General features: G+C 38.9%; 2 protein-coding genes across 4 annotated transcripts in view; one reads left to right on the forward strand and one right to left on the reverse strand.

Moving 5' to 3' along the window:
• The first annotated feature begins 60 nt into the window (after positions 1–60).
• ATP6V1D (ATPase H+ transporting V1 subunit D) lies at positions 61–10,697 on the forward strand. The gene is made up of 9 exons (XM_074584908.1): positions 61–270; positions 3,128–3,245; positions 4,430–4,509; positions 5,923–5,990; positions 6,632–6,676; positions 7,148–7,251; positions 7,671–7,737; positions 9,188–9,266; positions 9,915–10,697. Exons 1-9 carry the CDS (start codon positions 230–232, stop codon positions 10,054–10,056), a joined length of 744 nt encoding a protein of 247 aa, XP_074441009.1. The 5' UTR covers positions 61–229; the 3' UTR covers positions 10,057–10,697.
• Positions 10,698–11,553: 856 nt separating this feature from the next.
• The window catches only part of PALS1 (protein associated with LIN7 1, MAGUK p55 family member), a 57,136-nt gene continuing 49,028 nt past the window's right edge, over positions 11,554–19,661 (reverse strand). For all 3 annotated transcript variants that reach the window (XM_074584911.1, XM_074584909.1, XM_074584910.1), the window contains 4 exons: positions 19,314–19,481; positions 18,351–18,553; positions 16,787–16,897; positions 11,554–14,676 (listed from right to left, as the gene is read on the reverse strand). In XM_074584911.1, the coding sequence (XP_074441012.1) occupies positions 14,500–14,676; positions 16,787–16,897; positions 18,351–18,553; positions 19,314–19,481 (659 nt within the window). In that variant the 3' untranslated portion in view covers positions 11,554–14,499. The remainder of the gene's footprint in view (positions 14,677–16,786; positions 16,898–18,350; positions 18,554–19,313; positions 19,482–19,661) is intronic.

Genomic DNA, 19,661 nt, shown 5'->3' on the forward strand with positions numbered 1-19,661 from the left:
GAGTGTCACAAACAGACCCGGCAGCCAGGCACGTCGCTTCCTTCCCTTTGCCGGGGGACACGTGACGGCAGGCGACAGGCGGGCGGGGGGAGGACCGCGGAGGCATCCGGGTGCTCCCTCCGCCGGGGCGCCGCCTGGCGCGGGGGCGGGGACAGCGGCGCCGCGTCACGTGAGGCCGGCGGCGGCGGTGGTGACAGCGGCGACAGCCGGAGCGGGCCCCGCCGCCACCATGTCGGGCAAGGACCGCATCGAGATCTTCCCCTCGCGGATGTGAGTGCCCGCCGGGCCGGGCTGGGCCGGGCCGGTGCCCCGAGCACAGCGGCGGGGGCGGGTTAGCGGCGAGGCGGGCGCGGCGGGGGCTCGGGGCCGGGGCCGGGGCCGGGCAAGGCGCCGTAGAGGCAGAACTCTCCGGGTGGGCTCCGGCATGTTCGCTGTGCAACCCTACAGGCTCGGGGCAGAGTGGCTGGAGAGCTGCCCGGCGGAAAAGGACCTGGGGGTGTTGGTCAACAGACGGCTGGATATGAGCCAGCAGTGTGCCCAGGTGGGCAAGAAGGCCAACAGCTCCCTGGCTTGTGTGAGAAATAGTGTGGCCAGCAGGACTAGGGAAGTGATCGTCCCCCTGTACTGGGCACTGGTGAGGCCCCACCTCGAGTACTGTGTCCAGTTTCGGGTCTCTCACTACAAAAAAAGACATTGAGGTGCGGGAGTGTGTCCAGAGAAGGGCAATGCAGCCAGTGAGGGGTCTGGAGAGCAAGTCTTACGAGGAGCGGCTGAGGGAGCTGGGGTTGTTCAGCCTGGAGGAAAGGAGGTTGAGGGGAGACCTTATCGCGCTCTACAACTACCTGAAAGGAGGTCGTAGCCAGGTGGGGGTTGGTCTCTTCTCCCAAGTAACAGGCGAAAGGATAAGAGGAAACGGCCTCAGATTGTGCCAGGGGAGGTTTAGATGGGATATTAGAAAAAATTTCTTCACAATACTGCTATACTTGTCCATAAAGTGTTAAAAAAAAAGGAAGTAAAATGTGTAAAGTACAGTGGACAGTCAAGTCATTTTCCAGATCCTGACAGCAGACTATTTGTCATGAAGTCAGATGTCTCCTGACAAGGCTTAAAAAGCTGCCAACTTTGGAACGAAGACAAACAAGTGAAACTGATCTGCTAATAAAATTGCTGTTTTAATAATGCTGTTCAGTTTCTCTTCAGAACTCTCCAGGACAGAAAGACTTTGCCTCAAGGTGAAAGGCTGTTTCAAATCTTGCACAAAATTGGTTTGATGCCTGGCTGTAGTCTTTATAAAAAGGTGCCTTGCAGGACAGAAAACCTCAAATGTAAAATACTAATTATTACCCCATGTATGAGCTCAGGACATATGAAGTAACAGTTTATATGGCAAGATTAATACTTTACATGGTAAAGGTTCTGTTTTGAAACTTAGTTCAGAAATAAATTATTGCATATGCTGCCATCTGGTTTCACTCCTGCTCTTCGATAGTGCACTTTTCATTCAGTTTCCATGTCCAAGGAGGAGGTACTTCAGTCACTTTTTAAAAGTATGTGGTTTTGTGAGTTGATATGTCATTGTGGCAAGAAGGTGGTGATATACAAAGGCTTAATATTTAGAAGCCCTGTTTCAAATGAGGCAATAGACCAGTAATGTGGGTGATGTTTTGATAGGAATGTAATTAGGATGGTAAAATAAAGATGGCCTGCCTCTGCAACGTTTGTTTTTTTATTTTGTTAACTGACAGAACAGGATTTCACAAGGTCTGGGGGGTTTTTTGTGTTTTTTTTTTTTCTTTCTTTATGAAGTGGCTTGCTGGTATAGCCTCTTCTGTGCTGGATATGATCAATTACAGAAGCTGCCTAGTCTCCTTGACAGTAAAGTCTCCTTGACAGTAAACAAGACTTTGTTTAGTGGACGCTCAGAGGCTGTGAAATCTTGCTTGAACTAGAAGGTCAGACCGTCTCTGGCAGGTGATGAACAGAGTGAACTAGTTCAAGGTGGTGACAGAGACCTGCCTGTTGTGAAAGTAAAGCTGCCTTTTTACTCTTTAACTCTTTTATCATAAACATTCAGAAAGTATTTGTGCTTTTCAGTTATAAGTATTTGGTAGACATTAATGGAGCTACTCTCATCACACGCCAGTAGATGTGGAAAGTAGTGGATTCCAATGTGTAGGCAGAATCTTAATTATACTTAGTTTTTCCAAGGTCAGAGAGGAAGTGTATAAGGCTTCTATTCACACAGAGTTGACTGGAGTATTGTCCTTTGTGTGTAGTGACTGCATGTACAAAGTGGTAGCTTATATTAGCACAGGTTGTGGTTTTTGTAGTATAGCTCCTGCTATTCTAGTTGTCTTAAATCAAAAAGATTCTTCAAATTAAAATATACTCCACAGCAGACAGGGAAGCAAGGTTTGGCTCCTTCTTCAGTTCCTAATTCTGTATGAGAAAGCTCTAAGCGTGCTATTGGAACTAAAGGATATACAATGCTACAGCTAGTTTACTAATGTCTGTTTTAAACTGGTGCTACTTCTGATTGTCTTAAATAGCTTGTAAGTCCCCTGCGCAGCATATGAAGACGTGGAATCATGGTACTTTCTGACTTTCTTTAAACCAGAACGTACAGCTGCTGTTATCTTGTTGCTCTGTAAAATCAGAACACAGCATCCAACAGTTATGATCACGCGAAGAATTTGCTGTGTGGTCTGATTTTGAGAAGATGACATAGCAGTGAAAGCTTAAAAGCAATACCGGTGTCACACTGACAGTGGACATTTGGGGTAGTTTGATTTCTGGTGCATTTCTGGTACTTGTAAGTCATCAAGAAAAATGAAAACTCTTATTTCCTATTATGAAAGCGCTGAAAAATGACTTGTCAATTTTCTATGACCTTTGACTTTGCAGATAATAACCTTGTAATTTTCATTGATGATGGAGATAAATATAATAAATTTCCTTGATTTAAAATGGGAATATAAAATTCTATCCTGAACTGGCCATCCTGTGTTGATGTTTTCTTGGTTGCTTCGTAATTTCAGTCATGTCCGTGTCAGGAAACTTTGCATAAGTTTTTTCCTAACCCCTTCAGATGATGCAGGATGTTTTTATTTATTCTTCTATTTAACAGGGCTCAGACCATCATGAAGGCGCGTTTGAAAGGAGCCCAAACAGGTCGTAACCTCTTGAAGAAAAAATCTGATGCTTTGACACTTCGATTCAGGCAGATCCTTAAGAAAATTATTGAGGTAGGTAAATCAGAATTTTCTTCTGTTTGGCTTACTTTCTTTGAAATCTGTATGTTCTGTCAGTTGTGCACTTCTGTTCTGCTAACTTCACTAGGTAGGCTGGAATGTAGGACAACTTTGTGGATACCTGTTTTTTCTAAGTGAGGCTATTGAGGACAGATGAGCAGAATTATGTTTTCCTGGCTGCAGTGATATAGAATTTTTGTAAGAGTTAATATTCTTCACCTCTTTCCAACTAGTCCTAGGCTCTGCTGTGTGTCCCGAGTTCCCTATCATCTCTTCTACATTACAGGGAATTTGCTCTGATGCTGCAAAATACTTTCAGAGGAGATTTAACATGTTCTATAGCCCCTTTTTTGTTGCTTTATTTAGCGTGGGAGAATACTGCAGATCTGTAACGTTTCCTGCATGACCAGATACACTAGAAAGGAGAAGTTTTGTCCAGGTGGAACTTGTTCCTTTATGAAGAAACACTGAGTCCTCCTTCCTTTGCAACATGAACGACAAATCTGAGATAGTCAGTAGAGCCTAATATGGCTTGTTCTGTTCTGCCGTACTAGCTGGGTTCTGGTTGTACTGCGTTGGCTGGAACTGCTATGATATCCATGGTTAGCTGTAGTGCTTTGTTGTCATGCTGTAGACAAGCTCTTGGCACTCTGTCTCTTGTTTCCTATAGACTGCCTAATACACAAAGGCTCTTGCTTCTCAATAGCATGGTTTTTTTTAGCTACAAAGGCTTCAAATGTGTAAAAATCAATCAAAAATGGAGTAGGAGGAGAGCGCAGTTCACAAAGCCACATACTTCTGTACGTTGAAAAACAACTTCAGCTGTCTCGGTATTCAGTACAATATGAAGTAAGAGTGTTTTCCTACTGAGCCATTTTATTGTTGTGATTTAACCCCCAGGTAGTAGAATTTTATGATTCTTAAGACAGACCAGTCTTTTTCTATTTCTGTGAGTTCTACTCTGGGTCAGTGAAACAGCGGAAATATTTCTTTTTTTGCCAGTCACCTGGGAATTACGATTTGCAGTTTGAGAGTAAACTACCCATACAGGACTTTCTCACTCTCTTAAATTTCTCATTCTTCTCTTTATGCTGTTCGTTATTTATCCTGGAAAAGGAGTAATGATGATGTGCCTTGTGTTTGCTGCCTCTTTTTTTTTCTTTTCTTTTAAAAAACAGACTAAGATGCTGATGGGTGAGGTGATGAGAGAAGCTGCCTTTTCACTTGCTGAGGCAAAGTTTACAGCAGGAGATTTCAGGTGAGGATTGCTGACCTTGTGGATGTCCTACCCATGGGAAAGAGTGATCAGCAAATGGTTGATTTCTTTTTTGGAAAAAAAGTAAAATTCTTAAATGCACTTTAAAAAGGTTAAAAAAAAAGAAGACAGTGAACAAAGTAGTACAGGATGAACTGAATTCCATTAGGTAAAGGTGGGAGACATCACTGAAGGTGAGAGATAATTTGCATGATGAAAATGTGTACTCCATCAGAAGCTAAACAAAGTGGAAAGATTAACAGAACTTACTTTACACAAAAATCCTTGATTTGAGAAGGTGTTGCTTTTTGCAGCTTGGAATCTAAAACGTAGGGAAACAAAAACTTATAGCAGAGTATTGGACCATTTATTATTTTGATCTTTCTTGTGAATTTGAGGGCCGGATGTAACGTGAGTGATTTTCTTCTAGTAAGTCATACAGAAATTTTACTAATTGTTCTAACCTCCTGTATCATCGACCTCTCATCTCATCCGGGCTAGCAAGGGCTGTATGTGAAAGGGGAAACAAATCTTTTTCCTCCAGTTGGGTATTTTTTTCATGGTATTTTAGTAAATTTCAGTTCTAACTAGAGTGTTTGTGTAATTCATTCAAGTGGGTGTAGATTTTGTGGAATAAAGTTGGGCAAGTGTTACTGATTCAGCAGATGGTACTAGCGATTAACGGGGAAGAACCAAGTGATCAGACACAGCGGTAAACTCTGTGCTGCTGGAGAAAAGTCTTTTTGCCCTTTCATTTGGATGGGGTGCTGTTTCCTGACCTAACCAGTCACAGTGTTTAGCTGTAAACAGTAGTCAGATTCCACCCTGTAAGCAAACTGTACTTCACTAGAAGAGTTGGCTGTAGTGGCCTGTTCTTGTAAGACCTTAAGACACTTCAGAATTCTTCATGATTGTTGTACAAGCTTAAGTTTGTCAATATGATAGAGTTAGCGGATAAACAAACTTGTAACTGTTCTGAAAGAACAAATACATACAAACTCAAATAAACAAAATGTTGTGGCGTTGGTCTGCATTAAAGCCTTAAGACTCCTTCACTTTTATTGGGGAAAAAAGTCCCACAGGTTGATTAGACTCAATGTTATTAAAATATTTTAAAGTAATTTGCCAGATAACTGTCTAGTTTTTGGCTATGCTTTGTATGCTTGGTCTAAGAAATTTCTAAAGTTACATTTCACAGACTCTGCATCTTGTACATTTCCAAACATTGCTGGAAACCTGTTTCTTTCAAAGCTTCTGTGTTAGCTTCGAAGTCTGCGCAATAAATTGCAGAGAGAACTGAGCTGAAGATAATCTCCAAATCTTTACAGCTATTTGATAACTGCTTCATCTTGTATCTAATGACTTAATGAGCCACTTCACCTTTCCTGAATAAGATCTATGTTTTCTTCCTTACAGTACCACTGTGATCCAAAATGTGAACAAAGCTCAAGTCAAGATCAGAACTAAAAAAGACAACGTAGCAGGTGATTTTTCTAGACTATGAGTATTTCAACGCTTAAGTTAATTGTGGGAGTAGACTCTGAAATATGCAGGAATGTATCCAAACACACAGTAGGAACACTTGTAATCTGCTGGTCTTTTTCACATACAGCAGATAATTTTTATACTTAGTTATTTACCTCTCATAAAATTAAATGAGTGTGTGTAACCTGCAGTCCAATTTCTAGATTTTCAGACAAAGAATAACTTCCGTAGAGCTTTACTGAAAAATACATTAGGAAATTAAGTATCAAAAATTAAGTAAGTTTCAGGAAATTAAATATCAGTAATTGTCTATGAAGAAAACAAGAAAGATAAATGAGGATTGAATGCTTAAAAATACTCCTTAAGCACAGGGATAAAACTGAACACTGAATAAACTGTAATGCTTCCCTGAATTTTTCATTTGCCTAGATCTTTGTGATCTCAATACAATTCTGAATTTTCATATTAAGATGTCAGAACCAGCATGACTTAATCATTCCAAGCAATATAGGAAGATTTTGGAAACCAAACTTCTGAGCTTACATAATTTATTAGAAGCAAATGGGGTAAAAGTGAATTGTACTTAATAAATCTGTAACCCTTTATGTCTCTTACCTGCATTCTTGTTCACTTCTGTCAGGTGTAACCTTGCCAGTTTTTGAGCATTACCAGGAAGGAGGCGACAGTAAGTGCAAAACAAGCATTTTCTATCTTGCATATACCTAAGGCTATTCTATGCTAATACAAAAACATTTATCATGTCATGTCTTGTTGGTAAGTCAGTTGACATCATAGGCATAGGTGTACTTACTTACTCTATGATGCTTTTCCCTGTTCCTGTGACACGGAGGGATTATTAGAGACTATAATGGATTTTAATTTCCTAAATCAGTGAACTTTTCAGATGAGGAGGCAGCTTGTCTTCAATTACCAGGTTTTGAGACTGGTCGGTCTTACTGTGGACATGAACAACAATGATCTATAGTAACATAAACCGCTATAAAGACAATTTGTTAATGGACAAAGGCCTTAGCTTACCATTTGCTGAGCCATCTGTATTCCTGCAGTCTGTAAAGTACTAATCTTCATCTAGTAAGAAAACACCATAGTAGCAATAGCAACAAATACTACTTGGTGGTTTGTGGGGTTTTTTCAGGCTATGAGCTGACTGGCTTGGCCAGAGGTGGAGAACAGCTGGCTAAGCTGAAGAGGAACTATGCCAAAGCTGTGGAGCTGCTTGTGGAACTGGCCTCCTTACAGGTTGGTGGGAGGAAGAAAAAGAAGGAGATCGTTGGTTTCTCGCTGTTTTGAAACGAAAGTAAAATAGTCTTCGTAGTATGATACTTTGAGCTGTATTATACTGCTTTAGTCCTAGCGCTGTAAAGTTGCAAACCTTTTTCAGCCATAAAACACAGTTCTATTACTGCTTCCAAGAAGTCCTCATTCCTTAATGCTAAGAAGAAACTTTATTTGGAGAGTTGGTATTTGTAACTGCTGATGTGTAGTGTTCAGCAGGCTACTGACATTAGTAGAAAAAATTTTGTTTCTATCAAGAATGTAGTCTGTAATGCTACATTATAGGCTTTGGCTTTCAAGTGCTATTTGGCTTTGTGTATAGAATTGATGGAAATGCTGAATTTACCTTATTATGTATTAATTATTTAATCCTATTCCATCAGACATCCTTTATTACTTTGGATGAAGCCATTAAAATAACAAACAGACGTGTGAATGCAATTGAACATGGTGAGTATTTTTCCATTTGGGATGCGTCATATATTTCTGTCTCCATGTAGGATGAGGAGCAGGGTCATGGAAGCCAATCTTCTTTTGACTGCTTTCTTGTTAGAATTTCTAACCAGTTCAAGAACTCTTCAGAAAGCATAATAATAAAGCATATTGCAAGTAAGAACAAAAATTAAAAGCCCAATGGAATGGACTGGATATGCAAACATGAGAAAGTAATCAGGAAGCTGCATTGAGAACCTATAGAACAAAGATTGCACAAACACATTCTGGAGTCTGCTTGTGACTTTGACTTATTTGGTCAAGTCTGTTGACTAGAAACAAAAGACAGGATCTTTCTGTGTGTGAAGATGTTCCGATAGCTAGCATAATAGCTTTTAAAACTGTAATGGTGGCATCCAGTGGAGAGCTGGTGAATTTTGTTGGTTTTGGATGGGATTGCAGAGTAGGCATCCAGAGAGAAATCTTGGTAACCTATTCAGGTTTGTGTTACAGGAAATGGAACGGTCCTAACATCAATACTCTGGTATTTTTCTTTCATCTGAATTGCTTATCCTTCATGTTCTTATTTGTAAATTTGTTTCTTGCAATTTCTTAAGTATTACCTATGTACAATATTGCGGCGATTCCTTTTGCTGCAGTATCCAGGGTGCTTTTCATCATTTCAAGTGCCTTTCCTAGTCGTTGATAGCTCAGATTTAATGATCTTTGCGTGTATGCAATAGCTTAGTTCAGTATGTTATTCTAAACTGGCCTTTTCAGTACTGTTTTCCATAGACTGGTTCCTTTGAACGTACAGGCCTTATCTGCACCTTATCACTCCGCAAATTTGACTGTAGAAAAGGTTTCGTCCGCAGCCTTCAAATTAACTTTGGTAGTGCTGGTAACAGCTTTCTCCTTTCAGAAAGTGTTTCTGACACATAGTTTGCCCAGTTGGGTGTTAAAGCTTTGTTGAATGTTATATCTCTTCCCTTGTGAGGGTGTTATATTTGGATATTTGTTTTCATGATGGATTTTTTCAGAGATCATCATTCTGTCAGTGGAAGTGCCATATTGAACAGAAGTGTCTGAAAGAACCTGATGGAAGAACATAGCTTTAATTCAAATCTTGCCCACCTCTTGCAGGATTTTTTTAACCACTTCCATGGGGAAAAAGAACCTTATAAACAATCAGGGATCAGTGCTTACTGATTCCATTGTAGCTTTCAAAAGAACATGCTGTGGGAGATTCTGTGATGCTCGGAGTCCTAGCTTAGTCCTGGACTTAATGAAGAAAATAATGACATGTACTTGTCCATAATGAAACAGCATGATCTTCCATGAAAGACATATAAATTTCCCCTAGCCAAAAGAATTACTAGATGGACTTTAAACAACCATCTGTGCACTGCATTAGACAAATGGCTAACATAACAGGAGCCCAAAAGTTTCCTTATTTATATTTTTTTAGTGATTATTCCCAGGATCGAACGCACTCTTTCTTACATCATCACAGAACTGGACGAACGAGAACGAGAGGAATTCTACAGGTAAATATCTGGAACAAGACTAGACTGGTCTCTTTCTCAAATACACCATTCCTCAGAAGGGACTGAGGAGAACTATTCACCAAATCTGGCAGCAAACACTGTTAAACATGACCTGGTTCTTATGCACATTGATATTCCAGAGCTGGGCACTTGGAGATCTGCAGTTACTTGTCTGAAAGTTACAAATGAATCCCTACCACTAGGACATACATAGTTGTCCTTACCATTCCTGCAGAGGGAATGATGTGATACAGTACACTGAGGTGTTCTGCTTTAAGGACACCTCTGCCATAGAGGTCAGTGTTCTGGGCTACCTGAAGCAAAGATGTCAAGCAAGCCTGAAATGAATTAAAGGAGAATTAAATTAACTTCATTAAAGACAAGCAAAGTTGTATAATGCAGTGCTTAAGGTCAAGAATATAATTTATTGTTTAGATGAAGAAATACATTAATCTGCAGAGATGAAGGTTTTCAATGGCAGCAGCTAGCAATAAAAGCCTTTTGCCATCTGTTACAAGGATTTTTGTTTCCTGGGGACCTTCTCCAGGCAGCTTTACCATATCCAAGTTATATGGCATCTTTGCTGCTAGCCTGTTTTATGAAAACACCATGTTTGCTTTCACAGATAAACCACGTTTCTCTTCACAGGTTAAAGAAGATCCAGGAAAAGAAAAAAGTATTGAAAGAAAAATCTGAGAAAGAACGGGAGCTGCGGCGGGCTGCTGGTGGGGAACACGAACCAGCCAATCTCTTAGCAGAAGAGAAGGATGGAGACCTTCTCTTTGAGTAACCCAGCACAGTTGTTGTATATGGAGCAGGGGACCCAGAATACAGGAGGTCCAGTTGCAATATAATTCAGGACACGTTGCCTAAATTATACTTACGTGGCTTCTCAGTTGGTGTATAAATATTGAATTGAATGGATTGTGGATTTCTCCTGGGAGATTAGAAATCTGGGAACTTGACTGCAGCATACGAGGAAAAGGAGATATGAGTCAGGTGCTTTACTGTCAGGAAAGCCTTCTACTGTGCATTCAGCCTGTTTCTTCACATAGTAGGAATGATTGTCCATAGGTGTGGTTTTTGCAGGATGGCTCTGGATTTACCTAATGAGGTTCCTCTTTAATTGCTCCCCTTCCTTGTGTAAGCAGAGGAAAAATCTTATTTAGGGCAGGAGATGCATGTAACACTTTTTACTGCTGAACTATTAATGTTCAAGTTGCTTAAAGCAGGTATCGGTACAGCTGAAGTCAGATGTCAGTAAAGACAACTCTGGTTTTCTAACCTGTTGATGAAATCCACAGTCTTCTGTGATTTATTTTTGTTGCACGATTGTTACCATTGGCTTAAAACATCTATGTTTTTGATTAGAGGTTCTGCCAACTTGTGTACTGTCTGTGCTAGAAGGAAGTAAAAATTGTAAGTGTTAAATGTCTGGTGTCTGGCTCAATTTGCTAGAAGATGGTGGTCTTAAAAGCTTGTCATGTTGACCTCTGCTTCATCCCCTACCCCCAACTTAGAACCCAGACTGGGCACATCTCTTTTCAGCCTGTGCCCACATTCACTTAACCTTTACTAATGCTTTAGATAAGTAACCAAGGAGAAGTGGCTCCCTCCTGTCACAAACACACACAAACTCTTCTCAACTATCCAGTGAGATGTTGCTCCAAATCTTCATTGCAACCAGTAGGTTGGCAAGCAAGGCGGGGTTGAATGTACAGTAACGCATCCCTTCTGTGATTCTTCACATCCGTTGCTGATCAGGGGAGCCTAGGAAAAGTGTCTGATAAGCAGGCTGTCACGGAGAGCTGCTGAGTTTGAAGGGCTGTTTTCCTAAAGACATGGGTTTACAATTGGCAAACTGAACACGTGCCATAGCAATAACCCTAGTACGCTGTCTGGAGTACTACTAGTCTCTTCAAGGTAAGCATCTTGTTTTAAACATGATCCAGCACTTAACTCCAGATGCAGGGTAACTGCAAGGAAATGAATTTCTATTAACACCTTTTAAAAGTCATTTTATAACTGATTGAAGCACAAAAACATTTCTCTTTGGAAGCTGAAAGGCAGCACAGCTGAATAAATCATCCATACTTTGTTGGAAGATACAGGTTGAGCTTGAAAGAGAGAAACTGTAGATCTGAGGACATGTTATTACCTCTTCCACTGGATGTATGCTGTCAGAAGGAACAGAGAACATCCTCTAGGACACTGATGGGTCAAGAGCATCTTTCACACATTCACCACAGTGGCAGAAAGAAGACTCCCAAGATCCACTAGAAGAAGTAAAATTGTACAGTGATTTATTTTAAATCTAGAAATATTTTACATTTTTACATTAGTGTGCAGTTGATGATGTCTCAAAATACAGAGTGCAGATACAAGTATAAAAGTACAATGTGGGGCTAACCACAGGTCTCAGTAAAGTTACCTTAATTATTTAAGGCATTAACCTCCCCATCTTTTATTTTAAAAAGTCACATATAATTACATTCAAAAATTCTTTTATGCAATTCAGCTAACATTTATTTTTAATTAAATCTGTACTGGTAAAAATGCAGATAGATACCCTCATTTCAGTCTGATACAGCTCACTACAAAGCCTGTGATAAGGTTGAAGAGTTTCACCAGTGAAGTTTGCATAGTCTCTTTTACTCTCAAGGGAATTAACACACATTCTTCATCAAAGAAGGCAGAGTAATTTCTTACAAGGTAGTTCCAAACTGGCAGCAGGTTCATTTCTGAGTGCTGCTCAAGCCTCTCCTTTCAGCAGAAGAGAAAACTAGCGTTGGTTATAAACCATCACAGCACCTCTACACAGATGTCAGCGAGTACCATGTGCCTTGGGAATTAAAAGAGTAAAGCTGAACTTCAAACAACATTCTTTAAGTCTACATTCAAAAGCTTATTTGTATAAAACCAGCTTCTGTACACCATTTTGGGAAAACTGGGGAGACAAACATCAGTCAAATACATTAATGGCATGATTTACTGTGACTGACACTGCTTATGAAGACTGAATACCTAAGGCAGTTCAGCAACCATCTTGAGCTGATTGTGTCTGCACGAATTTGGACAGTAGGTATGTAGCTGAGCCAGGGTACCTTAACCAACACATTTTACTGCTTTCCACCTTCTTGTCCAACTATGAAACAGTCAATACCAAAAAGCCTAATACATCTACAATCATCTTTCTTAAAAAAGGGTAGAATTGATACAATATTTTGTAATCTATGAAACACTGACTATCCAATATACCTGAACATTGTAGTTGTCATAAACTATGGATTAAACTGAGAAAGTGCCTGCAATGTGAGGCAAAAAGCCATTATTTTGAATATCCAGCCCTTAGGCCAACAGCTAGCATGTTATTATTGCTAACACTGAATTGAACTAAAGATATTAAAGTTTCCAACCTCATTTCTTTCTGAAGGGTCATTACTTATCCCCACTAATTGCTTAATTGCTCTTCAGCCCTAAATACTAATTAAACTAGCAAATAATTTTGCTTTTTAACAAGACACGAATGCACTCTATACTTCCATTTTTCAAAACAAAAATGTACTGAATGTTAGTTCAGTAACTAGGAAAGTTATCTGACAATTTCTTTGTATCTGCTGGATACTTTCAGCTCTCTAACTATGAGTGTGAATTTGTTCCATTAACATTGCAAGAAAGAATATATGCATTAGAGAATGGAAAAAAAATTAACTACTTTTTCATCCTTCAACATTAGACAGAAGTGAACTACACATTGACTAACTCCAGTGTTTTACCAGTAGGAACAAAGAAACACTATGGCTAAAATTAAGTGATATTCACAGTCAAGGTTCTTTGCACTACCCAAAAGCAAAACAGCCAAGATACTACTATTCAGTTAGCTTCAGTGATAGAACAGCCCTACTGCAGATGCACAGCCTTAGTAGTTAAACCTTCACAGCTCAGAATCATTTGAGGACGCAGAGGTGTTCTGATATGCTTTGCAGAACACACTAGGATACAGACAGACCTTGCCTTTTGTTCACTTGTTTCAAGTTTTTTGTTTGTTTTAACAATTACAAATATTCCCCTTTCTTGTGACTTCTCAGTCAGCTACCAGTGTTTTACACATACTTTCACTGCAGTACTGAGCAAATGCAGGACAATATGTTGGCTAGTGAATTACAATACCCAGGTATAAAACAGTAGCTACATTCAGCTATTTTAATTCCAGTTAGTTATCCATTAGACCAACAGCCACAAGACGAACCATTTGCAGAGATTTAAAAAAAAAAAACCCACTACCTTACAATGTTCAGCACATCAGTCTATTTTAGTCAGTATTCTGTTATAAAACATGAGAACTTAAGTTGACTTTTAAGCATGTCTTATAACTATGTATTTTTCACAAAAATATAACCTCTGCCTTTCTAAAGTTCTCTAAAGATCTGTGTAAAACAGCAGCTCCAATCAGTCAATATGTTTTAAAGAAAATTCCATAAAAATATCACATCTAAAAGATCAATACAATATTCACCTTTGATTGGACCTAAAATTAATGTGCAGTCAAATCTGATTTTAAAAGTCTGACTAAAAAGACACAAGGATTGAAATATTTACATTATACACATTTTGCAATTACAGTGCTATTAGAAAGTGGAATGTTTGAGAATTAAAATATTAACTCAAGCCTCAGAGGGCAGCTCCAGACCAGAACGGCATCTTCATTCTCTGTATTTTTTGAACAAGAGAGATTTCTCATTAACATTTTTCATGCGTAGATTATTTCTCTGCCCAATGATCTGTAGAATTATGCTCCTGAACTACCATCACATCCCACAAAGTCATTAAGTTAAGTGTTAAATAACATTCATATTTATAACTATGTGACAGCATGGACTGTATATACACACACACACTTTAAATCTTTGATTTCATAAGGGTGATTCTAGGTAAAAAAAGGTGGATGTATAAAAGTAGTTGCTAGAAAAATCGATCTAAAGCTTTAGAATTTAGTCAAGGTCTTCATTTCTAGACCACTGAGAAAGAAAACTTGGACAATCTTTAGATCAGTTAGATCGGCTCACAAGCTGATGAGCGTATTTTTTCAATAATACGCAAATTCACTGGCAAAGGATGCAGCCACTGAGGTCTAGAGCTCACACACATTTATACTGGAATCGGGCAGAGCTACACACAATCTCCTTGGAAAGATTACTAGATTGAAGTCCATTTGTCCCTTGGAATTGCTCCCTCATCGTAGCCAGGTAGAGGGCACCCACTGGGGTTCTGTGTCAAGTTTGTTTATTAATCGAAGTAGCTCTTGATATGCCTTATCAAGATCAGAATTCACAATTGCTGTATCAAAGTAGTGGCCGTTGTTCTGTTCCATCTCCCTCGTCTTCTCTATGATTTCTCTCAGCTCTTCTGGCTGCAATCAAAAACAGAGAGTTAGTATACGTGTGTCCAAGCCTCTACCTCACCAACAACAGAGTAGTGAAAGTAACAATTCAGAAAAGTCTTCTACACAAATTTTCATGGTATTGCTATCGGCTATTGAAAAGTCTACAATCACATTGAACCTTGATACGTATTTGAAAGCTAAGGGCACTAAAGACAATCCTTTCTGATTGGACATATGTGGCAAACAGTAAATAACGGCCACAGACTGAAGTAAACGAGGAAGATCTAGCACTGCTCATTTTATGACATTCATTTTACAGAGGTTCTTAAATTATGTTACTGAAAAAATGAGTTAGGTTGCTAAGGCCATTATCCTTCTGAAAAAGACCGGAAATGCCAAAATTGCGTGAGAGGAAGTTTAATGGTGCAGAACAAGACAACATTCCTCTGGAGATGTAGTGCTACAAACAGCCAAAGGCAACAGCTATCACTGAAACACCGTCACCAATAAACAGCAATGAGAACCACAACGAGAGCTATACATTAAGTTCATCAAATTACCACAGCATCAGGTAAATAACATTGCAGAAAAATAGAAAACATGACTTGGGTTCTGGAAGGAATATGTCAAAAGCAAGAATATTGCAGATGTAGCTAAATGATGCAAAGGAAGAAGCAGAAATGGTTTGTTTTACTTCAGAATTTTTTTAAACTCAGATTCTCTTCTGCAGCTTGTTTTTGTATCATATAGAGGAATACTGAAGTATAATTTTTGAGATAATTTTCTAAAGAGGATATTTTCAAAAGGGACTTCAGGCTTCCAAGTTGTTTTTTTTCTAGGTGTTATATACACTTAAGAAAACCAAAGCCACATACAGGCATATATATAAGAAATATCCTTATCAGGGGAAAGGGTTTAACACAGTAGTGTTTACCCAACGGAAATAAATACAACTCCAATATGATTAATCAGAAAGAAAACATGCATAGTTTAACACCAATAACAGTGTATTAATTTTTATTACAAATGGATGCCTTGATTACTGCAATTAAAAAAACCAGGATATACACAAGATGAAGTATTTATGTAAAATAAAGTTTCATTCATTGCATAACCATGAAGGAGGAAATATGCCCATATTGATTCAGACAACAAAAAAAAAAAAAGAAAATCCCTGTGTTTTACAAGTTGGACTTTAATGGAGCTTTAGATCTTACATCCAAGCAATGTATCACCCTTCGACCAAATAAGGGGAGCAAAACAACACAGCCGTAGAACACAGCGAGGTACAATTTCTGACCAACAGCCATATCAGAAGTTCCTTTGAGTTATGCTGGGAAGACCGTTCTTCCTCAGTAGGAACTGTATTATGTTCAATTAGTACTTTCAAGTTACTAGGGTGGCAAAGTGCTCCCACCAATCACTGTAGGGTAGATTTCAATTAAAAAGCTGAAGATTTCATTATCCCAGCAATAAGCACTTTGTATCTCATAAGCTGTTAAGGACCTTTTCTGAGCTTTCAGACATCCTGGTGTAACCTAGGGGTTTAAATTTCATTCTGCAGAACTAACTCCTCATTTAACTTAACGATCTGAACTGGATAAGCTGAGATCTTGACATAATTCTGGTTGAAACATGAAAAGTGATTCTACAGGATCAAGCAATAAAATAACCTTATCTGAAGAGTTTTGGAATACATCTTCAAGTAAATGCTTTTCCAAGGGCAGATAAGTTCTCAAAAGAAAAACAATAATAATTTGTTCCCTAGAGTTACTATCAGGTCTACCTGAAGACAAAGTTGGGTTTTCCACAGTTTTGAAATAAAAGGTCGTGTTTTTGTACCCAAACGCAGGGACCCCAACTGAGACATTGTGCCACAGGATTATTGAATTAGCAGTGGATTCCCTTACCTCATAGCTCTCGCATTCAGTCAGGCGAAACCATCTGAGCCCCTCCCTTAGTACAGCCTGCCTACTAACCTGGAGCACATGGATCTCAACTACACTGCTCCTGATATATTGTCAGAACCATTACCATCTCCCAATCCCAAATAATGAGTATACACATTTGTTTACCAGAACCATCCCAGATCTGTAAATAAAAAGCAGCACACTTTCAGAAGTGTCAGACACATTACCTTTGGGTTTTTCCCTTCTTTGGCCAATAAAGCACGTAATCTCTCTTGTGAAGGTGGTGCAACAAATATAATATATGGCTTCAAGTCAGAATTACGTAGTGTCTTCAGTGACTGCGGAAACAGGATTTACTAAATATTTAACAGTTCCACTCATCAAAAGGGCATTTAATAATGCATTATTCACATGCTATAGCTGATAATACACTCTTCAAACACAATGACGATTGTACAATATTAACATCAGTATAATTAGCCATAACAGTATTATCATCACCACTCAGAACTCAGTCACCTTTTCCTACAAACTTGGTATTCCAACATTTTTCAGCTTCATGGAACCCAAACGTTTACTTTTGTTCGAGAATATTCTTCATAACTAAACTGAAGGAACATATCTTTTGGTATCCAAAAGCAAAAAAAGTCACCTACATTGAATTAAGTTTCCTTACAATGCTGAGGAATGGTATCAGATTTTAAGAGAGAAGAGCCTTTAAATACTACAGTTTGCTTTAAATACTGCAGTTTAACCTTTTCTGTTTTGAAGATTAAAATACAAGGTATCAGATTCACTACTACTGTATGCTTAGCATATTTTTTTTTGGCAGGTTACATTTATATCACGAGATAGGAAATGAAGAGAACCAAACTGTAGTTTAGTTTTTCAAAAAAGTTCCTTCTATGTGTCCCAGAACACACAACTTGTCTCTGAAGAAATAGATTTTTATAACCACAGAATTATATCAATTTTCAGAGCATTATGAATTTTCAACTTATTACATGCTTTGCGATACCCATGAACTATTCTAGTAAAGTATCACATGTTCCCAACTGGTGATTGCTAATTATAGGTTTAATACTACCAGACTTTACTGATGTGTCTGAGTTTTAGGGCGTCTTTTGCAGCATCTGTAACAGCAGACGACCTCATACATATCATATATATTATAAAATGGGCTGTGCTCTAGGACTCTGTCTCCTGCCACATTTAACTAAATTTCCAAGTTGTGGTCTCCAAGTTTGTCTCTCCATAATCAAAAGGTCATAGATAAAGAGCTTTTCAATATTGTCATTGTGATGTACTTCAATCCTGTCTGTTATGGAACTGCAGAGACATTCCCAAAATGCAGTTTTCCAAATACCAGCCTCCTCTCCATCTTCAAAAACTCCAGCGCTCACAGAGTAATTGGAAGACAGAGACGCAAATTTTAATTAATTGTTCAATTCAGATGGTTTCCAGGTACTTAAAGCTGGTGAGAACTAAGGTCCCTATTACCTTTACCACAGATCATAGAACTGCCCTAGAATCACAGAATTGCCTAGGCCAGAAGGGACCTTTCAGATCATCAAGCCCAACCATAAGTTATGTATATTTCCAAACAAGGAATAAGGCAGCTGTATTCACAACACACTAAATAGTTGATTGAACACCACTGAAAGAAAATTTGAAATATACACGAAAATGGACCTTGAAAACACACTCATTTTACATAAACCAAATACAGCTGTTTCGATTTTCCCAGTAGCTTCTACAACTGAAACACAACAGGCAACAGCTTTGCCATACCTGGGTATGAAGATTTAAAAGGCATATCTTGCCAGAGTTGATTACTTGCCGCACGGAGTCTATGCTGGTACCATAGAGATTCTTTTCAAACTCTCCATATTCAATGAACTTCCCTGCAGCTATGTCACTCTCGAATGCCTGTCGGGAAATGAAGTGGTAATCCCTGCCAGCTACTTCAGTCTCTCGCCTGCTCCGAGTAGTATCTACAAACAAGAGCAACAAAAAAAGAAATCGAGACAGTGATAGACCCGTAAAACTGCAGAGGACAAATAAATATTTCTCTTACGGGAGACATTGCTAACCAAGCAAAAAAAAAAAAGGCATTTCAAATATCCAAGAAATGCAAGTATTTTATTTTCAACAATAAATATCCCTGGACAGATTTAGTTGACAGAGGCTGAACCTACATTTAGAGGTCCAGTTCACATTATCTAGACAAAAAAAAACAGTCAACAAGAAAAGGAATAGTTCCACCTCTGCAGCTGCATTCTGGATGTGAAAACAGCTATTAGTTGTTTATAAGAAGTTACATTGTTAAGCTGTTTGCAAACCTAATTTAGGCTACTTTAGACATTAAAAATATAAAATTCACTGAAATATAAGTGGTTGGGAAGGCACTAAAGCCACCTAAATTTAAATATATGCAGCATAAGTAGGTTAAAAATTCTTTGACTGATGTACCAGTTTCTTTTTTAAACTTCTGTAACTCACTCCGATGTTATTCAAACTGAAATATATGCATGTCTTATAATGCCTCTGTAACACTGTGTTGGGACACTGCATTTGCATTGACTTACCAAAGCTACTTTTTGCCACACAAGATGTAACTTTATTTGTCCTTTACCCAAAAGCTGACTATATCCTGCTCAAAACTCCCAAATTCTGAATTGCTATTTTCGACACAAGAGGATTTGTCTGCAGGAAATGTTTAGAATAAGCAGTGTATCTGCCTGTCAAACTTACGGGGGACTGCAGAGGCAAAGCGATCCACTTCGTTATTCATAAGTCTCTGCCGCAATTCATTTTGTCCACAGTTCTGTGGGCCGATCAGAACAATAGGTCGTTTCCTATTTGCTGGTTGATGATACAGTGACATTTCCTCATAGGTCAAAATTTCCTCATTGTCATAATCTTGAGAGACAGACAATAAAATAGTCAGAACGTACCTCACTGCTAGTCACATGTATGGCCTGTCATGTGGTATCAGGTTTCAGCAAGCTCCTGCCTGTCTGCCCAGCACCGAACTGCAAGTCACCAGAGAGCCCAACAGAACCCCAAAGATCATCAGTAAGATGAGGCTTTCCCTCGCCT

This window comes from Larus michahellis, chromosome 4 (assembly GCF_964199755.1).
Source record: "Larus michahellis chromosome 4, bLarMic1.1, whole genome shotgun sequence".
In the NCBI taxonomy this organism is placed as follows: domain Eukaryota; kingdom Metazoa; phylum Chordata; class Aves; order Charadriiformes; family Laridae; genus Larus; species Larus michahellis.

Bases quoted from the DNA above. Each gene is read 5' to 3' on its own strand.
- ATP6V1D (XM_074584908.1), top strand. From the start codon at position 230: ATGTCGGGCAAGGACCGCATCGAGATCTTCCCCTCGCGGAT. The intron at 271-3,127 runs GTGAGTGCCCGC...TCTATTTAACAG, and splicing joins GAGATCTTCCCCTCGCGGAT to GGCTCAGACCATCATGAAGG. The intron at 6,677-7,147 runs GTAAGTGCAAAA...GGGTTTTTTCAG, and splicing joins TTACCAGGAAGGAGGCGACA to GCTATGAGCTGACTGGCTTG.